Source organism: Panicum virgatum, chromosome 7N, assembly GCF_016808335.1.
Source record: "Panicum virgatum strain AP13 chromosome 7N, P.virgatum_v5, whole genome shotgun sequence".
NCBI classification, from domain to species: domain Eukaryota; kingdom Viridiplantae; phylum Streptophyta; class Magnoliopsida; order Poales; family Poaceae; genus Panicum; species Panicum virgatum.
The window spans coordinates 25,842,173-25,854,166 of record NC_053151.1 but is presented as its reverse complement, the minus strand read 5'-3'; the positions used below and the strand labels follow the sequence as shown (position 1 = coordinate 25,854,166).

The 11,994-nt window shown below is 46.3% G+C and overlaps 1 protein-coding gene across 1 annotated transcript; it reads right to left on the bottom strand.

Moving 5' to 3' along the window:
* Positions 1 to 1,569: 1,569 nt before the first annotated feature.
* Positions 1,570 to 7,018, bottom strand: LOC120683555 (probable carbohydrate esterase At4g34215). The gene is made up of 4 exons (XM_039965641.1): positions 6,150 to 7,018; positions 3,364 to 3,584; positions 2,802 to 2,868; positions 1,570 to 1,743 (listed from the first exon to the last, which is right to left on the bottom strand). Exons 1-2 carry the CDS (start codon positions 6,678 to 6,680, stop codon positions 3,378 to 3,380), a joined length of 738 nt encoding a protein of 245 aa, XP_039821575.1. The 5' UTR covers positions 6,681 to 7,018; the 3' UTR covers positions 1,570 to 1,743; positions 2,802 to 2,868; positions 3,364 to 3,377.
* Between the last annotated feature and the right edge of the window lie 4,976 nt (positions 7,019 to 11,994).

Genomic DNA, 11,994 nt, shown 5'->3' with positions numbered 1-11,994 from the left:
GTTTTCATTTTGTTTCATTCTTTTTATCTAGAACAGTGATCAGTTAAGCTAGCACATCTTACAAAGTCCGGGATCAGCTACCTGTGCTGAGTACTGACAAATAAACACATTTTACAAAGACCATGCCAAAACAGTCTTTCACGATCCAGTACACCAGGTCCTTCGACAGAACCAATTCGACCCGGATGAGTGATGACGAACCAAATCCTCAATGATCATGTGCACCGCACCAAAAAAAATAGATCATTCTCATCATCCGAAGAGCAGGGACCAATCAATTCATTCATTACAAGCTGATTGAATTCATCATCAGAATTCATACTCTATGGTGTTGATTTTGAATACAAACTGGCGTGCCAGAACAAATTAGATCATTCGCGAGGAATACTAACTGGCACCACAAATTAGATCATTCGGATCGTCCCTCGTGGTAGGAGGCTTCAGGCACGACGGAACAAATCACGAACCATCCACGTGCAGGATGAGTGGCGGCAGGAGGCTTGAGCACTGTAGGATAGTCCGATCAATGGGTGCAGCGAGTGACATTTTGGTGGAGCTTTGCGCCGGCGATGGAATGGCTGCCGCTACAAATGGATGGGGCGGCGATGGAGCATCGGAGATCGAATGACGTTTCTCAGGAAAAAAAATACCAAGGTTGGGAGGTTTTGAATATGGAGAGTCTAAGATTTACCTAGTCTATTGGTTTCCCTAGCATTTAGGTCCTGTTTGGTTTCCATAAGTCAGGTGATTTATAAGTCAAGTGACTAAAAATCAGTGACTTATAAGTCATATCTGTTTGGTTGTAGATGACTTATAAGCTCATTAAAGACTTTGCTTTACCCCACCTCTCCTCCTTCCCTTACAACTTTAAGTGTGGCCCCACGCAAAAAAAGAGGGAAATGAGGCGACTTATAAGTTTTAAGTAAGGGTGTACCAACTTATGGCTTGTAAGTTCCATGACTTAATAAGTTAGTGCTGTTTGACAAAATAAATCACTTATTTCACTTTTCAGCTTATAAATAGGTGACTTAAGAGAAATCAAACAGGATCTTAGGAGGCTCTTTTTTTTACAGAGTTGGAAAAACTTCATTTAGCTAGGAGGATAGCTAATCTCCTGAAGTTGCTCTCAAGGCCATGAATAGCCGTGCTATTATGTCCATGAATGGCTGAGATATTGCCACATATTCTAACAGAAATAATTCAGCTCTCGCCCATGGGCGTTCGAGTCCCAAGCTCGACGTTCACATCTCACTCTCGCCCATGAGCGTTCGAGTCCTAAGCTCGATGTTCACATCTCACTGGAGCTTGCCCCCATAAATAAATCTACATCCTCTCATGCATGGAGCCACAAAGGGAATGCGACGCGCCTGTCACCTATAGAGTCTTCGGGGATTCCGGTGATCTCTAGAAGGACGCAGTTTTCAGTTTTGTGTGTAGTTGTAGGGCTGTTTGTATGCATATAGTGGTGTGAGTGAGGTGTGTATGTGTAGGGTGGGCATGCATGTATTTGTATGAACAGATATTGCATCTGTACCCAGATGAGAGGCGTTAAAAAATGCAACATATAACTAGTAGAAACTCAACGGGTAGCAATTATTTTATATATGGAGGGAAACGTTATGAACTGAATTTGAAATATTATACAATTAATACATTAGTTTTGAGCCTCTAGGGTGAATTCCCGAATATCATTTGATTAGGATCTTGAGCACATAATTGTCTTGCTGTCTTGTTCTGCAGTGCCTTTGTTATGAACGCTGATGGGATCAAGAGGAGAGAGTGCTGAGGGAAGCGGCGGCGGCGCTACAGTACCCGCGGTACTGTTCACGAGATGGCGGCTGCGAGGGCGAGGGAGCGGCAGTTAGGGTTGGGGGCGCTGGGAACGCCGGACGCGGGGCTTCGCCCACGGCCGGCAAGAGAGAAGGGTTTTCCTTCTAATCTCTTGCTTGATTAGATAGATACATCTCCACTCCTTATATAGAGAGGTTTACTTGACCACTAACCAAGCGACAAATAAACCCTAATGGGCTAAGGCCCAATAAGCCCTTGACTCCTCTAACACTACACCCCACCTGGACATGCAGCTTGTCCTCAAGCTGCAATCTAACGATGATGCTAACAATGACTCCACTAGACGCAAACCGAACTCCTAAGAACAAGTCTTTTACATCTCGGCTTATTTTAAATAGACTGTGACTCTTTATTTTTGACGACACCTGAAGATACTGCGGACACCCTCCGCGTGCTGGATCTGCACGTATGTCGCCGCCTGGATCCCATGGAGACCATCGGAACGAGAGGGGTGCACGGGCCCGGCCACCTGGAATTAATCGGGATTGCGACCAGCGGAGACGTCCTCGTGGCGGCCGGTAGCGAAAAGCGGTGGCTCTAGGCAGTGCATCCCCGCCTGCGGCAAAGAGGAAACCGTCTTCCCTATCACCGCTGCCGCAGAGTTGGAGTTCACCGATCGCGGAAACAACATCTTGCTCACGCATGAAGACAGTAGAACATCGGCATGATTGCTGGTGGCCGTCTGACGGGGCGAGGATGCGCTCCCCTTTGCCAAGGTCGACCGCCATCAAGGCTGCCTCGTGCATCTTCCGGCGCATCTCCTGTAGCCGTCTCCGCGCCAGGAGACGGCGTGATGCAGCCTGCAGCCGCACTGCCGCATGGATGAATGAAGCCGCTTGGTCCTGTTGCTCCTTGCGCATCATGCGGACGAGCCGTCGCGCCAAGAACTTGCGCGTTGCCGCTTGTAGGTGCACGACCGCCTCTCTCTTTCGCTCAAGTTGTATCATCTCCTTTGTCAAACTTTTTTTTTGAAGTAAATTGTCAAACATATTCACCGTGGATTGAAGAAGGAACAGCCTGCAAAGTATAGAAACTAAAGAATGAAACAAGGGCCATGATTCAGTTGATACACTAAAACATCTCTGAGAAACAGATGTGGCGCGAACGGACCAAAGGTCCGCTGGCTAGCGGTGGCAGTGGCCACGCTGCCCGCCCGGGTTCGAGCCCCGTCGGGGCCGAATTTCCGGGTGCGCACCGGGGTTTATCCCCAGAGGGGTACCGGGGTGCGTGTGTGCGTGTGTGTACAGGTGTGTGGTGTGTGTGCGTGTGTAAATCCCGGTAGGCGCGTCCTCGGATTTCCCGGCAGCCCATCTGCGTTGAGCGCGCGGTCAACGTGGGTGCCTAATTGAGTTCTTAAATGATTCCCCAGTGCTCCTGGGTGCTTTAAAAAAAAAACAGATGTGGCTCATTTACTCCTTATCTCCAAGGACTCACATGGATGTATCGTGAAAGAAGGCAAAAATAAATTGTCAAACAGGTCACGGTATGAAAAGGAGTCTCTAAGAATTTTACCTGATGGCATTCACCTAACAAGTCGTTGTTAAGAAGTTCTTGATGTAGGCTTCTGCAAGCATGTTACCAAGCTTTACTTGTGACTCAGTGGTAAGATGCAAGTTATCTTCGTTCAACGCAAGACCCATTGCATCAACAGTTACAATATTGGGTAGGTTAACGCTAAATTGAGCGCTTCTCACTTTCTCAATGTTCCTTTTATCGCCGGATGCAAGAGCAACCTGTTGATATCATATACAATCTTGATTAAAATCAGTACTAGATACTGCACTTGATATCTAGGGGCGTAAAGTGTGATTTCCTAATATGAAGAAACTGAGAAAACAATTTTGAAATCAACTTCTGTACTTAAACAATTAAGGCAACATCAAGGGCTTAAATATTACAATTACTTTACCAGTTCAGAATCAAGTATTTTTTTCTTTATTGAAGGATGAAACATAACTTGATGGCACACTACAAAATATGAGGAAAAATCATGTCTTGAGTCCAAATGATGAGGAAATTATTTATTCTAAAAAATGTTTAAAGGTTACTAAAATTCAGAGATGAATATATGCCCCCATACAAGCTGCTTTGATCCTATACTGACAGATGTGCACAGTTTCGCTGCATTTTATCAATTCAATGTTTTGAGTGGCATTCTGTTAAGTGCCATCCTTTTAAGAGGAATTTTATAGTTTTGCTAATAACTATTATGCGGTTGGGGACAGGTTCACTTGTTATTACTCCCTCAACTCACAAAGCCATTGGAAGAACCTCAAACAACGACATTGACTTCTAATTCCTACTAAATTTCCAAACCATAGCAAAAAACACTTTAATGTGGCAAACAAAAGTTAGACAACCCTCTCTGTACCATTTTCAAAAGTTCAATCTCAACGTACACAAAGTATTTGACTGCTCGCAACCCAAAATGTTGGCTAGAGGTTTACAGTTATAGTTACAGAAAACCCCACAATTCAAACACCATGTGGTCAGGGTCACAGCAATGCGCACATTTCGTTATGTTGAACCATGGAGAATGTCTGCTCAGTTCTAAGCAACAATAACGATAACAAATGGTAGAGTATAAAAACTTCAGCGCTATGAGAACTTATCAGAAATTGTGGCAAACAACTGATCGCTCCTCAAGCCCTAAACCATTCCCCCACTTTCCTCTACTTTATCCGCTACCAGCCTACCTCTTTGGTGCAAATTATAAATTTATTTCTCTAGGGCGCGTGCGTGCGTGTGGGTGGGTGGGTGGCTGTGTGTGCTAAAGCCTCGTTGGGGCTGTTTGTATTGTTTTCATTCTTCTTAATATAACTAGCACAGACGCACGTGCGACAACCACGTGATTTATGAAACCAATTAGATTCTAATTCAAAAGTGTATAGAGTTATGTATTAATTAAATTAATCTTGAAAATAAGTTCCAAAAATATGTATATCATGATAAATGTGACTGCTATCTCGTAACATTTGCCATTGTTCGTCATGTTTATTGGTGAGAAACTACAAGCCCTAAACATAGGATTATCTATACTTTGTATCTTTTCTGTGTGCGAAGATCAATGGCTAGCACGTGATTTGAATGAAACCATTGGAGCGCATGTTGATTTCTTGTGGAAATTTCATCAAAATAAGACGATATGTTCATCACTGCTCCTAGAATTACAATAATTCATATATGATTTTCATGCAACAATTGGATCACCAAGGAAAACCAAGAAGTGATTATTAAGAAAGAAAAATTGAAGACACACGTTTGCACATCAGTTAGCTAGCTACGTACCTAGTTTGTCCTATCGTCGCTTGCCTCTTAGCAGCAGGCCAGCAGTGACGCTACCATGGTCCGAGTGGTTCGTTCGCGGATCGGAGGGGGCGCTAGACAAGAGACGTCGGGGAACAAACGGAGAGGTGTACTACTGGAGGATTGGGAGAGGAGGCGGGCTACACGAGAGAGCACGCGTTGGACGGGACCGGATCCAGTACATGAGGTCGCGAACAGCGGAGTTATTAGCGGGTACAACCGACGGGTACGAGGATCAAAGGTGAAAAAAATAATTGGTTTTGGGCAAAAACATCCTCCAACTCGCAGTTTTCATGGGTCTCCACCCCTCTCACCTTCCTCGGCCCTAATAGATGGGTCCGGCGTGAGGAGTACGGTGGGCCCAATTTAAGTGAGAAAAATTTTCAATTGTTTTCGATCTTTACAGTATAGATATAGATGACGGGCGACTCTCTAGCCGAAAAGAAACTCGCAGCCTAGCAAGCGTTAGTTGAAAGCATCTAGACAAAAGAGGATAAAAGACAATGAAAGTAAATTTGAGAAAACTTTTCCTCTCTTGGGTGTGTTTACATCTGTAAAATAGGGGTAAAAAGGGTCATATCAAATACTGTAGCACACTGTAGCACTTTTCGTTCGTTTGTGGTAATTGTTGTCCGACCATGACCTAACTAGGCTCAAAAGATTCGTCTCGTCGTGTACATCAAAACTATGCAATTAATTTTTTTATTTATCTACATTAATACTCCATGCATGAGGTAAAAGATTTGATATGATAAGGTGAATAGTGAAGTTTGGAGAGAGAAATTTTGGAAGTGAACACAGCCCTTGTGTCTTCCCTACGTGTCTATCAATCAAAGTGGGTTCAATCAGCACAGTAATTCGTACCACAAATGTGAGAGCAATTCATTATTCATGCAGTTCAATTTCATCCGAATTTGGCAAATACAGATCAGATGAATGAACCCAGGTAAAACAAAACCAAAGTGGGAGTAGGAAGGAACCAAGGCCATCACCTGAATAAAAGGCAACTGCGGAATCCCAAGATCCGCCCTGACATTGGTGATGAGCCCCTCAATGTTCCCGCGGTACGCCGCCGCTGCGGCGTCGGACTCGGCGTCGCTCTCCCCCTGGTACCACAGCACGGCCTCGATCTCGCCGTACCGGGCCGCGACGCGCGCCCGGCACACCATCTGCTCGTACAGGCGCTCCCCGCGAGCCCACTCCCGGATGGCCGTCCCGCCGACGGCGCACGGCACGAGCCCGAGCCCGATCCCGGCCCGGGCCCCCTCGCCGGAGGTGCCCTCCTGCAGGCACGGGAGCACGGCGCGGGCGAAGACCATCCCGGGCCCGACGCCGCAGGTCTCGGCGGTGTCGATGTCGGCGTGGAGCGACTCCCGGGCCTCCTCCCAGTCCAGCGCCGCGGAGAGGCGCTGGATGGACGGGTCCGGCGCGCCCTCCGGCGGCACCACGCCGTCCCAGCGCCGGCGGTGCACGCCGCCGCGGCCGGCCATGTTGCTCTGGCCGGAGAGCACGAAGATACGCATGATTGGCTCGGCGCCGCGGCTTGCAGTTGCAGGCAGCAAAGTGCCTCCTTTGATGTTGATGGTGTTTGCGAGTTGGCGTTGGCTTGCTTGATGCCAAATCAAAAGCTACGCAAAGTCCTCCCATTGGGCGAGCTCCTGAAAATCAGTGTTGACGGCTCCTGAAAACAAGCTGTGCAGTGGTTGGGGATTTGTGATCAGAGATGCAGATGGTGCTGTAATACATGCTTGGGCCGGAGCTATTCCTTGTGCGATGGATGCTTTCCATTCTGAAGTTCTGGCCTGAAGGCAGCAAGCGAGATGGGCACGACGAGAATTGTGGTGGAAACCGATTCCCTGATGCTTCGGCTGGCCCTCGAGCGCAATGCTTTCTCCCTAGCCCCAACTGGAGGCCTCATTCTTCATCTAATCTAATTTTTATATTGAGTAAATAGTATCTACCATACAACAACTTGTCCATTAGGTACAAATTGGTCCAACAACTTGTAAAATACTCAATTTAGTACAGTAACTTAATAGGTAGGTGCAGATCGATCCAACAATTTGTAAAATACTTAATTTAATGTGATAACTTGGCAAATCAGTGCATCCACAGTCCAAACATTACAAAGCAATATAACTAACGCAAGGTCTCAATAAAGAGTATATTCACGTTATGATAATTTTTTAATCACATTAGGACAAATTATCAAGTATTATTTGACCATTGATTTTCGTGCTGTACCTGTATGGCAATGTATTTGGCCAAGATAAGAACCGTCAGTGTTTAGAAATTAATGTTATGTCTTTACATTAATTATTTTTGTATAGTGATTAATTTTGATTTAAACTATTTAATTTGATATTCAATATTGAAAAATTCACACTCACCGTTTCTGATATATTTGATTATATGCGCTGTTAAGCTAAAAAAAGCCAATATGTTAATATAAACTATTGGTACTTTTTAGGAGTTTGGTACATATATTTTGAAAGCCTCCTATATTTGTTAAAAAGGAAAAATGAGCTAAATAAATATAAACAAACACGAACATTGTTGAATACATGAGCAGAAGCGCAGAAGAAGCTTAAGGTTTCAGGGTCTCTTTTATCGATTTCTGTGTTTGAGTGATGCTAATGGTGTAATTATAAAATTTGATTGAATTTGAACTAATAAAAAATTATACATAGTTGAAAAACAACAACAGAATCACCATTAATAATTTCCATTTATAAAATTTAAAAATTATTAATGTTTATCTACTTACTTAATATGTTGTTATTGTAATGGTGGTTAAATAATATATTATTTTTAATAAAACTATAATTGACTTATTCTGAGAATAAAATAATTGGCGTTCATTGCGATAAGAAAATCTGTGATCAAATAATACATTGTCGTGTACTATTTGGACTGTGAATACACCAATTGACCAAGTTATTGTTCTAAATTAAGTATTTTCTAAGTTTTTGGATCAATCTGCACTCACCTATCAAGTTATTATATTAAATTGAGCAATTGTAAGTTGTTAGACTAATTTGCACTCATCTGCCAAGTTGTTGTATGGTGAGTGCAATTTACTCTTTTATATTTCTCTGTTCTGTACTGTCCTCGTGTCTCTAATAGTGTGGCGCATGTTTTGGCATCGCACGGTTGTATTGTCCTAAGTGCTCTCCAAACTCCGTGCTACTCTGGGACGGAGTGCCTACGGGCAGGGAGAACCTGATGGCTGAGGTCTGAGGAGTCCCTCGAGCCTTTCTGTTCTGTTAATGGAATCACTGTTTTCATAAAAAAAAAACAAGCTACCGAAACTCTCCGGAAAAAAAGCCCGAAAGTAACTAACAGGATGTTTGAAAGAGCTCCGCTCTAAGAACTCCACCAACGTGTTATGCCAAACACGTTTGGCTCCAGCAACTTCAACTTTATGTTTTCTTGGAGCTCCTCAAGAGGGTGCTAGAAACGCCAGTTATGGGCGTCCACATAGAGTTGGAGTAAAATTACCCACTTTGGCACTATTTACACAACATATTGCTTCAAAAAAAAATGAGCCCCCCTGCACCTCCCCCATCTCCCGACTTCACCTCTCACGCCTCTGCCCAAACCCTAGGCGCGCCCTTCAAGATTCGTCACCGGCAGCCTCATCTCTTATGCGAAATGGATCCCCAAAATGATGATCTTCCTTCTAGTATAGGTATTGTGGCCTAATTCCTTCCGACTCCCTTCAATTTTTCATCTCCATCACTGCATATCTCCATGACTCCATGAGATAACCTCATCTACTTCTTGGGGGGGGGGGGGGTTACGCCCTTCATCCCACCGGCGTTGGTCGGCCATGGAGCATTCGATCGTGATCCTAATTTCGTACCAACGATACCAAAAAGATACTCCCTCCGTTCCTAATTATAAGACATTTCAACAATCGTGGAGAGTCAAAGTTTTTTACGTTTGACCAAATTTATATAATAGAATAATGACATTTATTATATAAACTAAGTACCATTAGATTCTTTATTAGTTATATTTTCATACTACGTCAATTTGATATCATAAATCTTTATATTTCTCTCTATAATCTTGGTCAAACTTGAGATTGCTTTGACTCTCCAAGATTCTTGGGATGTCTTATAATTTGGAACGGAGGAAGTACAACAAATATGTTGTGTCATTATCGGCATTAGATAGGTCAACATCTGCACCCAACGCTCCAACAATGAATTTATTTCGTGATGAGCTGGCGACCATAGTTTCTCTTGCTTTGAGGTAGCCGACAAAGTTATAATTCTCATTTTATATTGAACTTGGACCTTGCATGTGATTTTGTTTTAATGAATATTGTATTTTTAATACTGTAGCAAGTTACTGTAGTGACAGCCAATCTGTACCGTCGCACAGTCCCTTCCCATCGCGGTAGGGCGTCGGGTGGCGCGGGCTGGCAGCAAGGGAGAGTGGGAGAGGTGGAGGGCGTCGGACGTCCGACCTAATTCTACTCAACGGCGGCTGATCAACTACGGACGGCTCAAGACACTCGATGGCGGGACGATGCCCCCGGGGGGTGCCAAGAGAAGATCAATAGTGAAAAGAGTAAATTGCACCCCCAAGTACCCAAACTTGTCTCGAGATTTCACATACCTCCCTAAACTCTCGAATCGTCTACCTAAGTCCCTAAACCGTGCTAAGTGTTTCATCTGAGATCCCAAATACGCCACGCGAGCACCTGAAACTGATGTGGCATGCCACGTGTCGCCACGCTGGCAAATATTTACAAAAACACCCCCTCCAGAATTTCATCAACTCCAATTTGATCCCATCTCCCCCTCTCTCTCTCGCACCGGTGGCAACCACCAGCATTAATTCTCCTCCGACTGCTGCTCTGGATCTCGGCTCACCTCCTGTGCGCAGCGCATGGAGGAGGAGCCACTCGAGCGTGGCGTGCAGGCCCGCGGCGGCAGCGGCCTCGTTCCCGCTAGCGATGCCTCGCGTGCAGCCGCACGAGCCGGAGGCGAGTGAAAGCCAAGCTAGGATGGGTATGCCGAGGAGGACGAGCCCTGCAGGGACCATCCAGAGCTGCTCGTGCGCCGGGTGGAATGCCAGCGCCCACCACATCAGCAGCGCCGCGCCACCGAGCCCCACTGTGATGAGGCCCACAGCCACGGCGTACAGCCATGACCCTGGCGAACTCCCCTAAAGTCCCCTGGCGTGGGTAACCGCGTCGGCGGCGCCACACTCGCCTTCGTGTTGATCCGGCGGCTTCTCTGACCACCCCACGGCTGCCGTAAGCTCCATGGTGGAACAGCTGGTATGGCGGCAGGAGCCGCGGGAAAGGCGAGGCAGTGGCCTGGGCAGTCGGCGGTCCCAGAGCACGGAGCCAGCCATGGGATGACGAAGGAGAGGAAGTGTAACGACCTGCCCCGGGATAACGGCTAAGATCTACTCTGCACGTTGAGTAAACCACACCTGCTAAATAACTCTCTTGCGCTTTCATCCTCGCTTCGCGCAAAAGGTTGCAACCGGAGTTATTTAGCTTCCCTAGGCCTGGTATTTAAGCTGGTCTGGTTTCCTTCTACTTTCAGTGTGGGACTAAAGGGCACTGCCCCGCGCTGCTACAGTAGCTTCGCTACAGTACCGCGCGGCCCACTGGCCCACTGGGCCGTTCTGTTACAGGAAGGCGGCGTGCGGGATGGCCGCCCTGCCACCGGCCTGCGCGGGGGACGTCGACGCGCCAGGCCGAGGCCGCTGTCCGCCCTGCCACCGGCCTGCGCGGGGGACGTCGACGCGCCAGGCCGAGGCCGCTGTTGGCGCCAGATGTTGCTGTTGCGGGGAGCCGGGGGCGCGGAGGGCGGCGGGTCGTCGGACGCAGAGGGCCGCCCGTGAGCTCCACCACGTGCTGCCGCGGAGCTCGGGCAGCTCCAATGGCGGACGACGGTGCTGTGCCGATTCCCGGCCAGGGAGCGAGCGAAACAAGTGGGAATGGGGCTAGGGAGGTGGAGGAGCACGTGAGAAGGATGCTTGCTAGAGGAATCGGGCGGGGAAGGTCTGTAGCCACCGGATTGGGCTCGGCATTGTCCAAGCGGAAGAGGAAGAAGGGAGGGGATGAGAGTGAGGGAGGTCTGCTTGGAGAGGAATGGATTTAAAAGTAAAAAATGAATAAAGTTGAGGGATTTTTTTGTAATTATTTGCAAGCACGTGGCATGCCATGTTAGCTTCGGATACTCGCGTGGTGCATTTGGGACCTTAGATGAAACACTTAACACAGTTTAGGGACCCAAGTGGACGATTTGAGAGTTTAAGGACTTAGGTAAAATCTCGGAACAAGTTTGAAGACCTAGGATGCAATTTACTCTAGTAAAAATTAGATTAACGAGGGAAAGATGGTTGTAACTTGTGGACGGCGAGACGATGGGCGTCGCATGTTCAGGTCGCATGAAGATTTGGTCTCCAATTGTTTTATTAGGAGTAGAGATAAGTTAGAAATGTCATGTAAAAATGTCATGTAATTATGTGTCGCCTAGGTGACAAAGATGGTGGTTGCTCGTGTTGCCTAAGGTGTCGCCTTGGTCCACCTAAGGCCGTCTTAACCCGTCTAGCTGTCGCCTAGTTGATAAGGTGGTGGCGGCTTGCCTTACCTCGCCTTATTGTTTTAAAAACATAGAAGCGTAGTCTTTTTAGAATTTGAACTTATAGAGTGTTGAAATGGATACAACACGGGTGATGTATGAATGTTGCCTTTACTTGATATCAAAAGAAATATCTGTTCGATGTTATGCGCATCCAGCTCGCTCCGTATTTGATACACATCTATTCATATTTGTAACCGAAGCAATCTATATTCGTATTTAT